Source organism: Pseudochaenichthys georgianus, chromosome 16 (genome assembly GCF_902827115.2).
Source record: "Pseudochaenichthys georgianus chromosome 16, fPseGeo1.2, whole genome shotgun sequence".
NCBI lineage: Eukaryota > Metazoa > Chordata > Actinopteri > Perciformes > Channichthyidae > Pseudochaenichthys > Pseudochaenichthys georgianus.
Window position 1 is genome coordinate 42,475,939 of NC_047518.2, and position 21,385 is coordinate 42,497,323.

The 21,385-nt window shown below is 45.2% G+C and overlaps 1 protein-coding gene across 1 annotated transcript in view; it reads left to right on the forward strand.

Annotated features, from left to right (window-relative positions):
* scap (SREBF chaperone) overlaps positions 1-20,707 on the forward strand; it is a 64,244-nt gene extending 43,537 nt beyond the window's left edge. Inside the window, 13 exon segments of the mRNA XM_034102343.2 lie at positions 2,124-2,336; positions 3,484-3,875; positions 5,138-5,236; positions 5,238-5,288; positions 11,196-11,397; positions 13,198-13,313; positions 13,488-14,034; positions 14,694-14,779; positions 17,479-17,561; positions 17,928-18,094; positions 18,954-19,034; positions 19,551-19,757; positions 19,964-20,707. Coding sequence (XP_033958234.1) covers positions 2,124-2,336; positions 3,484-3,875; positions 5,138-5,236; positions 5,238-5,288; positions 11,196-11,397; positions 13,198-13,313; positions 13,488-14,034; positions 14,694-14,779; positions 17,479-17,561; positions 17,928-18,094; positions 18,954-19,034; positions 19,551-19,757; positions 19,964-20,209 — 2,490 coding nt within the window. The 3' untranslated portion in view covers positions 20,210-20,707.
* The last annotated feature ends 678 nt before the right edge of the window (positions 20,708-21,385 follow it).

Genomic DNA, 21,385 nt, shown 5'->3' on the forward strand with positions numbered 1-21,385 from the left:
TTACATGCCCACCGGAACCCCGAGGCATTACCAACAGATCAACGCACAATCAACCCATACAGGACATCTCTTTCTCCACATTACGTGTTAGACATTAGAGTTGACTACTCTTGTCTGTCACATACTCTTCTGTCTGTCACATAAGTGGCGCAACTGAAGCGGTATTGTGCTAAGGGGAAATTATTTTGACCGGACATTTTGACCGGAGAGATTTAGATTTGCCGGTCTTCAGCATATTTTACCGGTCATAGTCCGGTAATTACCGGCTAACGGAAACTCTGAAATGAGATCTTGTATTTAGTCGGGAAAACTTATTTTTAAACTATATTTGACCAGAATTGAGGAATTTGTAACAAAAAAAGACAGAATTCAGTTTTCTGATGTTAGCTGGAGATTTTCCTATAAAATAAGATGTTTTTAAGAGACTTTGACTTAAAAAGATGCTTCAGATGCCTTGTCTAAAAACATCCCTTAAGTTATTAAGTCTTATTTCAAGTGTAACGACATTAGAAATTAGACTAATAAACTGGGCAAGATTCTACATTTTCGCCGTGTACAGACGCTTTCAATCGCGATTCCATTTAAATATCATGAAAAGCATGAATTGGAGCCAACACACATAAGCTCTTCCTCATGAGCAGATTCAGGACACACACACACACACACACACACCACACACACACACACACACACACACACACACACACACACACACACACACACACACACACACACACACACACACACACACATACATATACACACACACACACACACACACACACACACACACACACAACACACACACACACACACACACACACACACACACACTCACTACATAGTTTTCAGATTACAGTTTTCACACACGCACACGCACACACACACACACACACACACACACACACACACACACACACACACACACTACATAGTTTTCAGATTACAGTTTTTACACGTGTGCTTCAGAATGTGTACACACACTGAAACCTTTCATCTGTGTTTAGCTCAGTGCCCCGCTCAATGTGCATTAGCTCTATAAGCCCATACTATATTTACATTCTCAAAGAAAATCCTAAATCCTTAATCCTGTGAAGAAAAAGTGGTAGATGTAAAGCTGTGATTGATACGGCTGCTACTGTGGATGCACAATATTCAACTTTTTACTGATATGTTCCAATTCATTCCCAGTGATAAGATACAGGAACATGTTTGTTCCATCTAATCGCAGAGGACATCAAGTGTCTCCTGTAGTAGAGCCTACATTATTATGGCCTTGTTGTCATCATGGCCCGATGCAGACATAAGAAACAAGGATTTAATAGCAACAAAAAAATCTTTTATCATTACGTAATATATCTGCCTGTCCTATCAGAATCACGACTTTATTTATCGAGAGGGAATTTGGATTTTGTGATAGTTGTAATTGTTGAGGTCTACTAGAATAGATTTATATTGTGCAATGTTCCAAACTCACATTGGTTTCTCATACAGCATCTCTGTATAGTATGTGTATGCAAACATACTTTATCTAAAGGGAATTTGGGCTTTGTGACAGGTGCTACATTTTATAAAGAAATAAAAGATGATTAAATAAATGATCAGATTTTGGCCACTTTATGATGTCATAACGATGTTTTGGCTTGTGTAACCATTAGCCAATCAGCAACCAAGGTGGGAGTCCCAGCAGCTTCTACTGAAGCCTTCCGACTAAATCGCCAGAACGCCGACACCTCCTCATCTCCACCGCTCCCATGTTTTATCTTGTGTTGCCATAAGTTATTCTCTCTCCGTTGGTGCGCGGGGCTAATGCTAATGCTAATAATGCTAATGCCAGCAAATACAATGGCGGCTTCGAAAAAACTTTTCAGAGTTTCACGGGGCGGGGTTTGCAATTCGCCCAGCCAATCGAAATTGGTACTTTTTTCTCCCCAGGACAGTACCACCTCTCTAGCAGGAACTGAACATGGGGGTAAAAGTTCTCTAAACTAACAAAATTCCAGGCACTATCGGAACTAAACGGGAAAAGTACTCCGGTGTGAAAGCGCCTATTGATCTGTTTGGTATTTCGAGCCAAGAAACACAGTTATCCAGATGTGCTAACTTCCTCCCTCCCGCTCCAGCTGGCTGATTTGAACCGCCGCCTGCCAGCTGAAGCCGGTCTCCCGCCTCCCAAACCCGGCCCTCTGCGTCCCCGTGAAGCTCCGCCCCCCCCACGGCCCTCCCCCCACACCATCACCCTGCAGACCCCCGCCTTCAGGAACCTGCGGCTCCCCAAGAGGCTGAGGGTCGTCTACTTCCTGGCCCGAACCCGCCTGGCTCAGCGCATCATCATGGTGAGAAGACTCAGGGCAGACTGTATGAATGCGATGTGTTCTGTTCTTGTGTTGCTCTCCGTGGTCTGTGTTTTGTTTTATGCTAACCTTACATTTCTGCCTTTGTTATTGTATTCATGTTTCTCTTAATTTGTAGCTTTTGTTCTTTCTTGTGAAAGGTACTAAATAAACATATTGTTATTATTCAGTTTATTCAAAGATTGACAGGAACATCGTCTGTAAAATATGTGTTGACCTTCACATGGGAGGTTACCATGGAGAAATAGCTGTGCGATTTTCTGGCTTAAAGAAACATTTTGTAGCCATTTGATCTAGAAATTCCAGTCTGTACTGTCGCTAAAAGAGAGAATGGTGTCTCTATGAGTCTCTATTAATCTCACAGGAGAACTGAGTAAGGGGTAATCGTTTCAGTTTAATCCACTGATGTCCTCGACTCCCAGGGATATGAAACGTTTTTTGATATGCCATAAAGCTTTACTTGGTTCTAAAGTAATCATAAGGGCCCGTCCACACGGCGGCGTGCGTTGAGCAATGTTCTAATTTTGAAACTTTGACGGGAGCGTCAGCCAATCAAATCATATGCCAGTACAAGCTCTAGCCAATCAAACCGCATGCTTGTGTGTCCGGGGCGGGAGATTCATGTGATTGGTTGAGCTTCAGACACGCCGCCGTGTGGACGCTGCGTAATTAATATTTACATCAGCGAAGTAGAAGTGAGTTGGTCTTTTAATCTGTCGTGATGCTAAAAAAGAGAACTATCATTTGAGATTAAGTGTTGATTAAGTGTTTATCTGCTGGTTATCGTACGCTGTGAGGATCCATGTGAATAACTGGTTTGTTGTGACCGTTGGTAAAAGAGAGATAAGTTATTATGTGTTCAACTAACCATTCATGTAAAGAGAGAGATTCCTTTTGAAAGAAAAGCGCTGAAGGTGGAAACGTGACTCCTTCCGGCCTCACTGAGATAAATAACAATGATAATAAATTAAAGAGAACGACAAAGCATCTCTAGCAGAAGTCTCCGATGACACGGCTTCACTGACCGATCAATATCTTTCATTATTAAAGCGTCTTTGAGCACGAGGAAAAGCCCTATCACAATTCAAATGTATTATTATAATATTATTATCATCATCTTCCTCTCCAGGTGGGCACGGTGATCTGGATCGGCATCCTGGTCTACACGGACCCGGCTGGGATCAGAACCTACCTGGCTGCTCAGGTGTCGGAGCAGAGCCCTCTGGGAGACCCCGGAGGAGGCGCTCTGCCCCCCCACCTGGGCGGGGCCCCTGTGTTTCGTGGAGTCGACCCCACCAGCACCCTCAGCATCCACCCCGCTCCAGATCCAACCCCCTTACCTGACAACCACTCACAGGGCCACCACGATGGGGCTGGCAGGGCGGGGCCCCTCCCCCAGCCGCCGCCCCCCGCGGTGCCTCAGATCACCTGGGGGCCCGAGGACCAGGAGGGCTGGAGGAGGCTCTCCTTCAGACACTGGCCCTCGCTCTTCAGCTACTACAACATCACGCTGGCCAAGAGGTGAGTCACTCAGGAGGGACACAGGAGGCAGTGGAGGAAATGAACAAATGATAGAAGTTTAAAGCAAAGTTTTGTTATTTAATAAAGTCAATAAAAGTCAAAAAGCATCTATTTCAGCTGAAAGGGCAGAGTCTTTGCAAGATCTGACAACATACAACAGAAAATACAAACACTTTACTTGAGAAGCAGGGAAGGGGAAGTCCTCAGCAAAGCAATTGACATTACAGGAAGCGTTGGCCAGACAATTGAAACTTACATTCAGCTAATTATTAAGAGTCTGCTCTCAGGAAGTAAAATGAGAGGCTTGATGTGAATTCAAACCGTGGGATAATAGAAACCAGAGAATTAAGTTTCAGTAATACTTCTTAAATGAGACTTATTGGGCGCTTTCACACTGGAGTACTTTTCCCGCTTGGTTCCGATAGTTCCTGGGATTTTGCGTTCACACCAAAAAGAGAACTTTTCTCCCCTTGTCAGTCCCTGCTAGAGAGTAGGGTTGCCAGAAACTGACCATGATCAAAATCGATTATTCGGCAGCCCTGGCGAATAATAATCGATTATTCGACCGACCCCTCCCCCCCCCCCCCCCCCCCTCTTTACTGGAACATGTTTAACAGTACAAACAACAAACAAGCATGTCATCACAACGACGTGGCCTTGAAGTGAAGTCGGTAATGGCCGACTGCTGCGTCTTTCTCTGTAACCTCTTTGGCGTGCTTCGCACTCAAATGCCAACGCATTGTTGAGGTTGAGCTGTGATAGACCAACGTCTTTTCGCGGGGGGGGCGGGGTGTGTAGCGTGCTGCAGCAGCAGTCTGCTCTGCACGCAGGCTTCCTCCAAGTTTACAGTAAAACAAACTGGTGGTGTGACCAATGACAATTATTAATACTATTACTATTATTAGCATATATATATATTTTGGTTGAAACTAAGACAGAAAAAAAAAATATATATATATATATATATAAATAAAATCGATTTTTAAAAATAATATTCGATTATGGAGACTGTATCGAATAATCGCTGGCATCCCTACTAGAGAGGCGGTACTTTCCTGGGGAGAAAAAAGTTCCAATTTCTGATTGGCTCGGCGATTTGCAAACCACGCCCCGTAAAACTCGTAAAGTTTTGTGAAGCCTCCGAACACGTGTTGTATTCACCCGTTATCTGTACACTTTTTCATATGAAAAGGAGCGTTGGCCAGTTTTGGACCTAATCAGGTTTTGTGATATCTCGTTAATTACTGTACGTTCTGTTTCAGGTACATCAGCATCCTGCCCGTCATTCCCGTCACGGTTCACCTCAGCCCTCAGGAGGCCATCGAGACGCGGCACCCTCAGGACACGAGGCACCCCCCCCCCCTCCATTCCCAAGGTCTCTGCAGACCTACAGACGGACCTCACCCTCTACAAGTTAGTACACGCACACACACACACACACACACACACACACTGACACACGCACACACTCTGACACACAGTCTGACACATAGTCTGACACACACTCTGAAACTGACACACACACACACACACTGACACACGCACACACTCTGACACATAGTCTGACACACACTCTGACACACCCACACTGACACACACTCTGACACTGACACACACACACACACACACACACACACACACACACACACACACACACACACACACACACACACACACACACACACACACACACACTCTGACACTGACACACAGTCTGACACTGACACACACTCTGACACTGACACACACTGACACACACACTGACACACAGTCTGACACACACACATGATACTGACACACACTACTGACACACACACTGACACACACTCTGACACACACTCTGACACACAGTCTGACACTGACACACACACTCTGACACTGACACACAGTCTGACACACACACTGATACTGACACACACACACACACACACACACACACTGACACACACACACACACACACACACACACACACACACACACACACACACACTGACACACCCACACTGACACACACTCTGACACCGACACCGACACACACACACACACTCTGACACACAGTCTGACACACACACACACACACACACTGAAGCCTTTTCACTTGAATTTTAGGACAAAGAAAAGCCTCTTATCAGGGTGTTGACATGCACTTATTACATTCTTATCACTTTCTACAGTTACCCAGTTGGTAAAGAGCTTATGTACCGGACACAACTTCAAACCGTGTGCCAAATACATAAATACAAGCTCAGCGTTCTTTCTGCAACCGCAGTCCAAATGCTCCCAACTAAAGAGAGACTTCCTGTACTGCTGAACCTCATCTCAAGTCAGATCTCACATGTTTTAAAGCCAGGCTGGTTCAGTGAGAAAGAGAATGCTTTCTGAGGGAAAACAAGCCTCCCTTGTTCTGCGTCCACATCGCTATCTTTGCTTCAACGGAGATAACAAACAGTGACTTTTGACACACAGCACTTCCTGCAACGTGAAGGCAAAGAAACCGCATCTGATTTGTTCCCAGGGCTAAAAATCATCTGCTCTCACTTGAGTCAATTCTTTGCAATTCGTCCAATTAAGCACTTTGTTGCCAGGACAACATCTCCCCCTCCCTCACTCAGAGTGTGTAAGGCAGAGAGTTGTCACCTTGACGGCTCAGATGAAGGCCGAGTTCTTGAACAGCAGATACGAGGGCTATCCCCTGATGTCAAGGTTGTGACCTTCAGAGTTGAGATGACCCTGAGGAGGCCAGAAGGATCAAGGTGAACGTGACGTTACAGTAAGCAGGTTGCAACACAGGCGCTAGTGAATTGTTAATGTATCACTTCGTAAGATCTTTGCATGGCAGCAACGTAATCAAACAATGGAGCGTTGAGCAATACAAGACGTTTTTTTTAATACAAATGTACCTCACTTGTCCAATAATAAATGAATAAAGGCTAACATAACATTCAGAGCTTGTAATTGTTCTTGCTAGGGCTGGACGATCTGCAGAAAGATAATATCTCTCAATATTTTGGACCGAATTCACCGATACATCAGTGAGACTTTGAGATGTTAACCCTATTTACCACCATCGGTAAATAGGGCGACACGATGGCAGTGTTCGTGTTTTGCTCGGTGACCGGGAGAAGTCGCGTGAAGATAAGATAAGAAGTACTTTATTGATCCCAATTTGGGAAATGTTTGTGTTGCAGCAGCATCAAAAGGCACGGCGTTGAACAATACAAAGAAAGTAGAAAATATACATGTGGAATTTCCGAATGAACGATAACAACAGATAACGCACGTTGTTATATATACATAGGTATGTGAGGGATGGAATATTGAATATTAAACTACCAGGACTGAGATGGTGCTTGAATTTTGACTCGAGCCGTCCCTTATAGATACTGTCTTTTTACGTTAGTGAGCCGGATCATCTGGCTCGGCTCTCTTAAAGCGCCGGCTGTTTCGGCTCCCACGCGGCTCTTCATGTCACCACAGGTTACCACGGAGCCTCAGTTTCGCCGCTGCGGTGTCCGTGTTGTCCTGTAGCAGGCACCGCCGATGTCGGGGAAACGATCGTTAATACTCCGAAAAGAATCCCACCAGACTCCTTTGCCCCTCCAACAGCGGGATGTCCTTGTCCATTTTCCTTTTCGTTATTTCAAGCGATAAAAACTCTCGATGTTCTCTCGAATTATTAATATTTTGGGACGCCCTCGGCTCGAGTTCAGGGCGTCCCGAGCTGAATCAGGGCCTCGAATGCCTGCACTGTGTGGCGTGTGTCTGCAGGATCTGTAAATGAAATCCAACCTTCAATGTCCTTGGGAGGCTCCTGAGTTGATTTAATGAGCTCACTTTGTTCAGACGGGCACAAATCAAAGTCTTCTGGAAGCTCTTTCAAGAGAACAAGGAAGGACACGTGTTCAAACAACAAAAGGACATGAACCAAGATAATCAATAATGAATAAAGGAACACGCTGTTGCTGTCCCACGCTGTGTTTGTTCTTTGAAAGCTAACAAAGGAAGTACAGACTGAATGTTCTTCACATCGTTATTTATCTAAGGAAATGCAGTCGATTTGTTCTGCTCAGGAATTTGGGTTGGCAGGTCACGAGAACAGCCTTACAACTCAGTGAGTGTCTCGTGTTAAACTCACAAAAAACCCAGTTCAATTGGAATTGGATAGCCCCAAAAAGATCCTGTGCTAACTGTGCGTTTAGCAGCCATTAGGATAAAGCTTCAAATGGTCTTCATTGGGTTATCAAAGCATCCAGGGTTTGTGTCTGTTCTGGGCCGTCTTTTTGAAATGTTTCGCTTATTTACTATGTTTTTTATTGAAGGACAGATACACTCATACAGTGATATTATCAAAGAAGTGTATTTCTATCCAATTAAACAAATAATTCCCCTTCACACTAACCCGTCCCCTCCCAATTCAACGTAAACAACTGTTAAGAAACATAGAATACAATATCGCCGTGCGGGGCCCGTTTTTGGTTGCGTTTCCTCTTGGCCTAGTACCGGCTAGCGGGTCCTAATTCACAGTTTCTCGGGCCAGGAACAACCAGGCTGAGTCGGGCTGAGCATGCTAAACTAGAGAGAGAATCGCTGGCAAGGGGTCTACAACTACAGCAAGATGAACATATTTGACCGTGATTTAATTGTAATACACGTTTCTAAATGATGCCGAAGTAACAACACACTGATACCGGTTAGTAAAAACCATGAATTAATGCTTTGACAAGTCTGCAGACAGACGGCAGAGAAACACCCTTTTAAAATGCGTGTTTTCTGAATGTAGCTTGGCTAAGCTAACGCAGTATATGCTCCGACCGTCACACTCACAACAACGACCTACAGACATAAATAAACCACAGACTGTATTCTCCATGACACAGGCAGTCTGTGGTTTGTACTTGTTTAACTTCTGTCTAGTTTCTGAACAGATATGAGGAGCTGTGAGCTCTGAGTGCTAACAGCTAACGGCTGTGTTGTTTTTCTGGGGCTCTCATTGAAGATGACGTCACGGCTCCGCCTACACTGCGTTACTATAGTAACTGCCCCAGTTCCTAAACTGTAATGGAAATGCGCCATAAATGTCCATGGAAATAAACAACATTAAGTAACAGTGCATAATGGAGAATACAAACTGCTCATTTCCTTTCTACTGTCTAATACAAATATAACTACACCTTACGTCTTTTGTTAAATGACACAACCTTCCTCAGTAACAGGGACTGGTATTTCAGGTCTCTGGTTTATCATCACAGTTATAGCACATTCCCCAGACGAGAGTGGAAGAAGCAGAGATATGTCACTGTGGAAGTATGCCGGTGGATACTTTCAGTCACACTTGTATCTGACGATGATACTTCCAATCAGTAGCTGTCTAGCAGAGTGATGAGTGGCAACGACACACAAGGGAGCAGTGAGAACATTTAGCGCTACAAGAAGGATACTGTAATACTATGTTCGACATGTCATAGAACAACAATAGTCACTCATCCTATACTTTAAATCACCTGTTTCTGAAGGATTACTTCAGGATTACATATCTTAGACTTAGAGTTACATTTCAAACACTTTCACTACAACAATTGCCCATTTCAGTTTAACCAGTTGAATATCTTTGAGGTGTGGCTCAGAGCTCTCCGGTGTTTTGTGTCAGAATGTATCTACAGTATAATTTTTTATTAAAAGTAACATCTTAAAAATGTAAACACTTATTTACTAACTTGCAGACCTGAAGTCATTAAAAAGTTGTTAACAATGTGGAAAAAGCCTTTAGAGGAAATGCATGTTGGGCTACTGTAAAACAAATAATTGTATTGTAATTAAACAAATCAGAATTCCTTTAGTAGTCCCACAGCTGGGAAATCTAAAAGAAAAGTGACATAGCAGATAAAAAGCAAAGCAATAATAAAGTAACTAACACGTTTAAACAAGAGAAAAGTACAAATTAGTAATAAGAACCTAAAATAAAGGGGAATAAGTTAATCATCCAAGGCAACAAGATGAGTAGCAGCATTTTAAATAGCTACCAATTGTAATATGTAATAACATATATATATATATATATAAGTCAACTTTATGGTCAATCTTCCAGTTAGTGTGTACCAGTGTTGTAGTCAAGTCACCAATTCACGAGTCCAAGTCACTCTCGAGTCACCACTCTTCGAGTCCGAGTCCAAGTCCGAGTCACCAAGGGAGAGTCGTAGTCGAGTCCGAGTCCAATTCCGAGTCACCCAAGGAGTGTCCAAGTCGAGTCCGAGTCACAAGTCTTCATGTATTAATCTTCGTGGATATATGTGTTGAAATGTAGCTGCTCCTCTACATTGCTTATGTTATACTAATCTGTCTATTGAACTGCTGTGAAGCGAGTTTGGCTACAATTCTTGTAATAGGTGCTACACAAATATAAAGCTTATTTCTAATATTAATATTATTATTATATATAAATAAACTATATTTAAAATGAGTTACCTTTTAGAGAAGTGATTATATTTGTATGCCAATATTTTTCTATGGTAAAGTTTTCGTTTTGCACTTTTATTTTGATAGTAATAAGATCGGGACTTTTATTTTGAAGGAACTTTTACCGGTTAAATCGGTTTACTGATAAAGATTTAGCCCCAGAAAGCACATGGCTACTTAGCATGCAAAATGACTTCGTTCTGCATGTTAAGTATGTGCTTTCGTTATCGGCTGAATCTTTATTTATTGATTAGATCGCGTTACTCTGATGATAGTGTTCAAGACAGCCTATATGTCTGAACTCGATCCTTAGAGTAATGTGTTACGGAGCCTTCTCTTCTATATTGTTTCCACATAACGAGCATTTTGCTCTTTTCCAATGTGGAAGCAGAATGTGTGAAAGCATACAGCACGATGCGGGGTGTGTCTGTAGACATCTCTAGACTGGAATAGCGGGGCCCAGTACGTGAACTCGCCATACAGAATAGAGGACATCAGACTCCAGAGAAAATGTGCTCGAGTCCGAGTCCAAGTCGGAGCGTCAATGTACGAGTCGAGTCCGAGTCATCGTGGGGGGGGGGAATTCACGAGTCCGAGTCCAAGTCATCCTGTGCGAGAATTCACGAGTCCAAGTCCGAGTCGCGTCAATCAGTGTGCGAGTCCGAGTCGAGTCACGAGTCCCGAAAATCGGCACTCAAGTCCGACTCGAGTCCGAGTCCAGGACTCGAGTACTCCATCTCTGGTGTGTACAGACGGAGAGATCGAAATACCGTTTCCCACAATCCTGAATATGCTGCAGGAAAACAGAAGCTGATTCAAATACACATATTTATTATCCTGCTCCTCTCCCCCCTCCTCCTCTCCAGGGTTGCGGCTCTGGGTCTGGCGGCGGGGGTCCTGCTGGTTCTGCTGCTCTTCTGTCTCTACCGGGTCCTCTGCCCGCGGAACTACGGCCAGAACGGGGTCTCTCACGGGCGCCGGCGCCGCGGGGAGCTGCCCTGCGACGACTACGGATACTCGCCTCCCGTCAGCGAGATCTCCCCGCTGCTGCTGAGGGGCCACAGCATGGTGAGGGTCTCGGGCTTAGTGACGTGTTACGTTGGTCCAAATGGTGATCGTTTAAAGGCCCTCTTCTTCATGTCTCCTCTTCATCACCATGTGTCCCCTCTTCTCCATGTCTCTTCTACATCAACATGTGTCCCCTCTTCTTCATGTCTCTTCTACATCAACATGTGTCCCCTCTTCTTCATGTCTCTTCTACATCGACATGTGTCCCCTCTTCTCCATGTCTCTTCTACATCGACATGTGTCCCCTCTTCTTCATGTCTCCTCTTCATCACCATGTGTCCCCTCTTCTTCATGTCTCTTCTACATCAACATGTGTCCCCTCTTCTTCATGTCTCTTCTACATCGACATGTGTCCCCTCTTCTCCATGTCTCTTCTACATCGACATGTGTCCCCTCTTCTTCATGTCTCTTCTACATCAACATGTGTCCCCTCTTCTTCATGTCTCTTCTACATCGACATGTGTCCCCTCTTCTTCATGTCTCTTCCACATCAACATGTGTCCCCTCTTCTTCATGTCTCTTCTACATCAACATATGTCCCCTCTTCTCCATGTCTCTTCTACATCAACATGTGTCCCCTCTTCTTCATGTCTCTTCTACATCAACATGTGTCCCCTCTTCTTCATGTCTCTTCTACATCAACATGTGTCCCCTCTTCTTCATGTCTCTTCTACATCAACACGTGTCCCCTCTCCTTCATGTCTCTTCTACATCAACATGTGTCCCCTCTTCTTCATGTCTCTTCTACATCAACATGTGTCCCCCTCTTCTCCATGTCTCTTCTACATCTACATGTGTCCCCTCTTCTTCATGTCTCTTCTTCATCAACATGTGTCCCCTCTTCTTCATGTCTCTTCTACATCAACACGTGTCCCCTCTTCTTCATGTCTCTTCTACATCAACATCTGTCCCCTCTTCCTCATGTCTCCTCTACATCAACATGTGTCCCCTCTTCTTCATGTCTCTTCTACATCAACATGTGTCCCCTCTTCTTCATGTCTCTTCTACATCAACATGTGTCCCCTCTTCTCCATGTCTCTTCTACATCAACATGTGTCCCCTCTTCTTCATGTCTCTTCTACATCAACATGTGTCCCCTCTTCTCCATGTCTCTTCTACATCAACATGTGTCCCCTCTTCTTCATGTCTCTTCTACATCAACATGTGTCCCCTCTTCTCCATGTCTCTTCTTCATCAACATGTGTCCCCTCTTCTTCATGTCTCTTCCACATCAACATGTGTCCCCTCTTCTTCATGTCTCTTCTACATCAACATGTGTCCCCTCTGTGGAAAGAGACTCTGGAAGTTTCAGGAACAAAGATTCCTTGTCACCTGAATCTCCTCTAGAGCTCCATTGAGTTCTTTGTAACCAAATGTCTCTCAGAGGGGCGTGGGGAGGGGCTCCTTATTTTCATCTAAAGTAACAGACAGAGAATCAGCACTTTGGAAACAGGGCTGAAACAGAGGGGATTATGGGTAATGCTGCAATGATCTGTTTGGTGTTTCAGCCAATCAGAGACAGGCTCTGGATATATCTGAGACCTGTGATGTATTGATGAAAAACAGTATAATAGGGGACCTTTAACGCATTGTTCCAGACAGACCATGAGGCTGTTTTAGATCAGGTTTTTGTTGTAGACATGGACGGACATCAGGAGGAAGACAACAGCTTCCCAGCAAGGGTTGTGGGAAAAAAAAAGGGGGAGGCTAAATACTGCCAAGATAAATTTGAGGCAGACTGAGTAAAACTCTTCCATGTGTCTGTCCTCCTGGCCCACGCTCTGTGTTTGTGTGCTGCAGGACATCGAGTGTCTGGCCAGCGACGGGATGCTTCTGGCCAGCTGCTGTCTGGCGGGTCAGATCCGGGTCTGGGACGCTCAGACTGGAGACTGTCTGACCGTCATCCCACACCAGGGGTGAGCACTTTCACAATACTGATTTTATTATATATGTCAGATTTCCTTCGTGCTAAATCTGTCCAGTGCTTTTTATTTAATCTTTACTTTAATCCTTTTCAGTTCCCTTATTCTGGTCACCATCATTCTGATAAACAGCAGTTTTGATGGAGCTCTACTCTGATTGGTCCTCAGGTTGAAGCGCAGCAGCAGCGGCTTCTGGGATCAGCGGGACGGCTGGGACGGTGTGGGCGGAGCCTCAGAGTTTGAGTGTTTGGGCTCCGACCCCCCCCTCAGCGACGGGCTCTCCGAGGAGGACGGCTTCCCTCTGAGACGCCGCTCCGCCCCCTCCCGTCCCACGCTGTTCACCGACCAGCCCGACCTCACGCCGCTCATCGACACCAACTTCGCCTCCCAGCCCCCGTCCCACCTCTGCACCCCGCCCCCCTCCCACCTCTGCACCCCGCCCCGCGACGGCTTTGACTTCGGGGGTCTGGTGGAGCGCGCCTACACCGAGCACGAGCCCCCCTCCCCCTCCACGTACCCCTCGGCCTCGTCCTCCCCGCCCTCAGGGGTCCCGCTGCAGAGGAGACTCAGCGGAGGGGACGCCTCCGCCTCACTGACCCCAGAAAGAGGCTCCGCCGCGGGGACGCAGGCCACCGCCGACTGGGAGAGCTCCGTGTGGGCGCTGGAGCTCAGAGGAAACCTGATCGCTGCAGGGAGGAGCAGCGGGAAGCTGGAGGTGCGTGGAGGAATAATAATAATAACTGAAATGTACATAACGCCTTTCAGGGGACCCAGGGTCGCTTTACAGAAACACTCAAAACATTCAGACAGACAAAACGACAAATACAGAATTATATAATATTGTATATGTATCCATTTTTACACGAAGACCTGAACAAATATGTTATTTCAGGTTTTGATGATGATCAAACATTATGTTATATGTATTGGTGTCTTTTTGTCTACCTGTCCACTCGGGTGGAGATTGAATATCTTGGAAGTTACTCTAAAGATATTTTAAGACATCTCTCAGTCTTCCATTCACATTTGAATGACATGTCTTTATTCATTATGACAAGTAAGTATTACAGGTGGAACATGAGCTTTTCATCCGCTACTAAGATGCTTTTGTCCTTATCACGCCTAATGATAATTAGAAAGACTTGTTCTTGGACACTTTTGAAATTAAAATGTTATTATTGTCATTAAGAGCAGCTTAGAGTTTGGAGCTGGTGATGTGTCGGAAAAGGGTTTAGGCTTTGAGAAAGTTACTGAACCACGACCTCCTCTAATGTTATGTTTGAAATATCAATTCAAATTACCGCAATGTTACATGAATGTTACAATGTTTAAGAAAGAAATGTGAAATTGATTGAAACTCATATTTGGTTCCAGTTGTGGGATGCAGTGGAGGGCTCGCTGCGCTGCGTTAATGAAGACGGGTGCTCTGGAATCACAGCACTGGCCTTCCTCAACAACAGGTGAGACTCAGAGGAAGTACACTCTACTTCCTGTGGGGTGGGACTCAGAGGAAGTAAACTCTACTTCCTGTGGGGTGAGACTCAGAGGAAGTACACTCTACTTCCTGTGGGGTGGGACTCAGAGGAAGTAAACTCTACTTCCTGTGGGGTGGGACTCAGAGGAAGTACACTCTACTTCCTGTGGGGTGAGACTCAGAGGAAGTACACTCTACTTCCTGTGGGGTGGGACTCAGAGGAAGTAAACTCTACTTCCTGTGGGGTGGGACTCAGAGGAAGTACACTCTACTTCCTGTGGGGTGGGACTCAGAGGAAGTACACTCTACTTCCTGTAGGGTGTACTTCCTGTAGGGTGGGACTCAGAGGAAGTACACTCTACTTCCTGTGGGGTGTACTTCCTGTAGGGTGGGACTCAGAGGAAGTACACACTAGAGGCTTCTCAATACTCAAATTTCCCCTCCTCGACTCCCCTCCTCGACTCCCCTCCTCGAGACTTAGACCCGCCCACAGGAGATGCGAGCGGAGGACCGAGGAGGGGAACCGAGGAGAGAGGAGGGGAAGCAGCAGACGTTTAAAGAAATGAGAACTCCTCTCCTCTGAGCGGTCATATTAAAGCGACGTCCGTTCATTATTACGTGGCAACAGCTGCATCAGCTGTCGAGTGTTTCGTCATATTTTATAATCTCTGTTAGATCAGCTGAACATTGTTCCCCCACATATTTACTTTGAGTTCATTGAGAGTGCGGTATAATGAGGCAATACCAGGCTACAGATGCACACACAGACACACATATATTTATATAAATATAAGCAATTTAAAGTATGAGAGCACTCTCATAATAACGTAACACAATCAGAGACTGGATATATCCCCCCCCCCCCCCCCCTCTCTGGTCGCTGAAATGGGGAATTGAAATTACGGGCCAAAAGTTGTATTTGCAAGTATTAAAAGTAAGGACATCAAACCAACTGAGACCCGTCTGTCCGCCGCATCTGCGCACTGTACAACACACACCTACACACTGTACCACACGCACCTACACACTGTACCACACGCACCGACACTATAGGCCTACCACACACATGCTTGGAACAATCTTCAGCAAGAATTGAAACTGAGCATCTCATTCCTCTGCATGTTTTTAAAGCTAGGCTAAATGAAATGCTTGCTGATACAATGGGCACTTGTAAATGTCTATAACTATGTATCCTGTAAATATAATGTATAATGTCCTTATTGTTTCATGTTTCATGTGGGACCTATATGCTGCAGGTCTCCCTTGAAAAAGAGATCTATGATCTCAATGGGACCAATCTGGTTAAATAAAGGTTTGAAATGAAATGAAAACACCTACAGCTCCTAAAGCATAATCAGGCAACAGCCGTTGTGTATTTTATTGTGAAGCACTAAATGTTCTTAGAAAAATATGGACTCTTTGTAGATATCTACTAAACTAAAGCAACAAAGAGAGTAGGCCTGTTATACTGAGTGATATATATTTTACACACTGCTCTGCTTTCTGCAGGACCTCACAGCTGTTCTCTCTGTAAACATCGCGTTGCGATGAGAGCAGTTTCTAAAATAATATCCAGGGGATGCATGCAGAGCTGTCATTGGCTGAGATAAGTCCGGCCGTGCGTCACGCCGCCACCGTTCCCGGAAATGCATCCGCGGAGGACCCGTGGAGGAACCATCAGTGTATCCTCGGTTATAGCTCCTCCAGAGAGCCTCCTCGACGCTCGATCCTCGGTGTGCATTTAGAGAAATGAGACGTCCTTCAAAATGGCACGCTGAAATTCATTTCCGGGTCACTACCGGAGGACCGAGGAGTCGAGGAGGGGAAATTTGAGTATTGAGAAGCCTCTTCTACTTCCTGTGGGGTGGGACTCAGAGGAAGTAAACTCTACTTCCTGACTGTGGGGTGGGACTCAGAGGAAGTACACTCTACTTCCTGACTGTGGGGTGGGACTCAGAGGAAGTATGTTTGTATTAATTCAGGTGTTGTCTAAGAGCAGCATTAAGCTGCCTCTAATGTACATTACATGTCACTTGTTAGACGCTTTTATCCAAAGCGACTTACACACTCAACACTGAGGGCAATCCCCACGGACACAACGACATGCTGACTGCAGTGGGGTTTGAACCTGTGACCATCCCCAGACCAAGGCTCTATCCACTGCGCCACACGCCTCCCTTGTACTTGATTCACTCTGATAAAACAACACTTGCTATGCACCTGGTTCATTACTGTTCGTGTCATTCTGGGGAAAGGATTTGGTTTCTGTTTTTCACAAACAACCTACGAGCAAGAGTTGTAATGTCCATTTTGCACGCTTGTATTGCTATATACACAAGATGACATCATTAATATACATTATATGATGCTCGTTGTATCTTAGTCAATGTAAAACTATATACAGGCGTGTGGCTTGGTGTTGGGATCAGATGGTCACAGGTTCAAACCCCACTGCAGTCAGCATGTCGTTGTGTCCGTGGGGATTGCCCTCAGTGTTGAGTATGTGAGTCGCTTTGGATAAAAGCGTCTAACAAGTGACATGTAATGTAATGTAATGTAATGTAATGTAATATACAGTCCTAATCTGCTCACTTGAGGCCGGACAAAGGACAGAGGACACAAGCCCCTTCCCACTTTACAGTGATACATGTTTAGTAGTTGTTGCGCTTTGTGTTTCCTCCTCAGGATCGTGGCGGCGCGGCTGAACGGCTCTCTGGACTTCTTCACTGTGGAGATAAACAAGCCTCTGGGTCTGCTGCAGTACAGAGGTGAGGCTCAGCCACACATCTGTTTGGGAGTTATGCAAGTCTGTACGAGTCGTATTCAATCTGAAATCAAACCTTTAGTGAAGTCGATGCAAACAATAGGGCTCGATCACCCTAGCAGCTTGTTTATATGTTTGTGACACGTATCGTTAAGTTAAACGTCTTTGCATTCTCTTGTTTAGGATTTTTAAATGTGGTTTTAAATGTTTTAGTATATTTGATATTTGTTTTGGTTTGCTGGTCGGAGAATACATGAAAATTGTGACGACCTATTTATTAAAAAGACCGTATAATGTATCCTCCTCCTCCTCCTCCTCCTCCTCCTCCTCCTCCTCCTCCTCCTCCTCCTCCCCCCCCCCCCCCCCGCAGGTGCTCCTGGTCGAGGCACCATGCCCCCCTCCCCATGTTACAGCAGTGAGGATGTGATCAGCTGTCAGCTGACGCGCTCCGTACAGTGCGCTCACCAGAAGCCAATCACAGTGCTGCGAGCGGCGGCCGGCCGGGTGGTGACGGGCAGCCAGGACCACACCGTCAGGGTAAACGTTCAATATGTTTATTTTCAACGGTCAAATGATGACACAATACAAAGAACTACACTAAAGACAACACATGACAACCACAGGACAAGAACAGACTTTGAAGCCAAAGAAAGCCACAAGACTAGACTAAACAAATGGGAGAATGTTTTCTGTTGTACTTTTTACCCCCATAGTTTAAAGGTGGGGTAAGTTTGAGAAACCGGCTCGAGATACACTTTTTGTTATATTCCATGGAATGCTCTGAACGTCCCGATAGCAATGAACATCTGAAGTGCTTTGACAACAAATCCATACGAACAAGTCATCTGTGGAAGCCGTGGCGCTGTGAAAAGCACGACCAATCATCTGAGCCGGCTAAAGTAACTGGATGGCCTGCCTGCCTGTCAGCCTTCCATCGGGGCACACACTTATCTCGTGCCCTCATTGGTCTTGTGCGAGTTCGTGTGTTGGGGGAGGGGCTCTGTGAGGAAGTGGCAGATTTTTTCCAGCTGTGTATTTCCAAATTCTAGCGCTCGAGCCGGTTTCTCCAAAATGACCTCGCTCACCTTTAAGCACTTTACTCTTCCTCTTGTTTGCACAATGCTCTTGAGCACCAGTCCCTAACACACTCCCCTCAACACATGGGATAATCTCTCCAAAGCAAAATAAACATCATGTTGAAACCATGCCAACGTACCAGGGATCTGTGTGATGTTTTTAACTGACGATTATAACCATCAGATCCACAAATCAAATGGCTTCATATTTAAAATCTCTTATTGTGAAAAATATACAATACATTTCTCACATATAAACCTCACTAGACCAACAGCTTTATAAGTATAACTGTTTCATTATTATTCTGTTTATTGATCAGATTTATCGCCTGGAGGACTCGTGCTGCCTCTTCACCCTGCAGGGTCACTCTGGAGGGATCACAGCCATCTACATAGACCAGGTACGCACCTTTAACTTGTTACCAGACGTCTCTACGCTGTCCTTCCACCACGGCTTAGAACACGCTCCAGACGAATGTTACAGGTGGACGGGATTGGGTTTGAGAAACTGTAAGCTTTACTTTGTTTTTTATGGCATGTCAGAAAAGTCAAAGTATATGTCATGTAGTTCATAGTACTGTATGTTGGCTATAGTATTGCACATCCACAGAAAGTCAGTATATTGAAAATAAAGGTAGTTTATAGTGTTATAGAATAGTGTGTCAAAAGAAAAGTCATAACACACCTCTTCAGACTGGCTTTTAATCTGTGAACTATGCTGTATTGCTGTTCTAATAACTTTTAAATTCTATTTTATCATGTTTTATCACCACTGTAAAGCGTCTTTGAGCACCTGGAAAAGCGCTTCGAAATGCAATGTATTATTATTATTATTATTATTATTATAATATAGTGTGTTTAAAAAAAGTACGTCACATATAGAAAGTCATACGCCTCATATGTTTCTTCCTCCTCAGACGATGGTCCTGGCGAGCGGCGGGCAGGACGGAGCCATCTGCCTCTGGGACGTCCTGACGGGGAGTCGGGTCAGCCATGTTTACGGTCACCGTGGCGACGTCACCTCGTTGGTCTGCACCAACTCCTGCGTCATCAGCTCAGGACTGGACGACCTCATCTGTATCTGGGACCGAAGCACGGGGATCAAACTGTACTCCATACAGCAGGTAACGCTGTCGTTCTGCTACAGGAGGGGCTTACCAACAGACACACACTTCAGAGACATGCTCTGTATATATCCGAGACCTGATGGAACCGTGTAATAGGGGACCTTTAAGGTTCTTTGCTTGTGAAATGAATAGGAACAATTATCCAAAATGTGCCCTGGAATACCCCAACACTGACCCTTTCCCCTCTCTCCTCTGGTTCCCAGGAGGCGGGCTGTGGGGCCAGCCTGGGGGTCATCTCCGAGTCCCTGCTGGTGACGGGGGGGCAGGGCTGCGTCTCCTTCTGGGACCTGAACTTCGGGGACCTGCTGCAGACGGTGTATTTGGGCCAGAGCAGCGACGGGCAGGGCGTCCGGCAGCTGCTGGTGCTCGACAACGCCGCCATCATCTGTGACTTCGGCAGCGAGCTCAGCCTGGTGTACGTGCCCTCGGTGCTGGAGAAACTCGACTGAGGAAAACAAAGAACAACTCGAAACCTTTTTTGCTCTTTTCTTGTTTCTGACCCGAAGGAGCCACGGTTTGTCGAACAGTTGCATAAAAGGCTCTTTTTATTTTATTTGATTGTAGTACAAGCCGGATGTAGAAAAACAAACGGACTGATTGTGCGAGCTGCTGCATTTTATCAGAGGAGGGAGCGTGACTGACTCTCGATCCTGAACATTTTTAACGAGGGTCAGTTTTAAGAAAAGCTGGATGTTTTAAAGAGGATCCACCGGTCACCAGTTTGTGCTTTTTTTGTTAGTTTTTTTAATGCGTGTGTTTATTTTGTGGCTCTGCCCTCTATGCTGCTTATACGGGTGAGGCTGTACTGAGACCTCACCCGCCCAGAGAGGAAGATACAACTGTCTCCTTATTTTTTAATATTCCTGCTGCCTCTTTTTACGGCCTGTCAGGTGTGTGTGTGTGTGTGTGTGTGTGTGTGTGTGTGTGTGTGTGTGTGTGTGTGTGTGTGTGTGTGTGTGTGTGTGTGTGTGTGTGTGTGTGTGTGTGTGTGTGTGTGTGTGTGTGTGTGTGTGTGTGTGTGTGTGTGTGTGTGTGTTTTTGTGTTGGTGTGTGTTGTGTGTGTGTGTTTGTGTGTGTGTGTGTGTGTGTGTGTGTGTGTGTGTGTGTGTGTGTGTGTGTGTGTGTGTGTGTGTGTGTGTGTGTGTGTGTGTGGGCCCTTTTTATGGAAAAACACTGCTGAGAACAAACATTAAAATGGTCATGTGTGCGACTGTGTGAGTGAGGGAGAACTGATGATTACTGTATAAATTAAACCTCCATTAGGGGACTGTTTTTATATGTATAAATCTATTATTTATTAGCGATACAATTTTGAATAACGGCTTGTTTATGAATGGCTAATCCCGGTTGTAAAACAACAATATAACGACGTAAATGTAAGATGGTGACGATGTGTTGGGCGGGTTATAAAATGGTTATTTGTAATATTGAACGGGACACACTGACGTTCTTTTAGTTTTGGGGGCTGGGGGCCTCTGGTCCTGGGTTACTGATGCTGGGGGGGGGGGACAATTTTCCAATCTGCTTGAATTTTGGATGAGAATACTGACTTTTTTCTGCTGTTGTATTTTTTTATAAATTGTGCCCTTTTAGAGATTTTTTTAAATCACTGTTTACTGTAACAT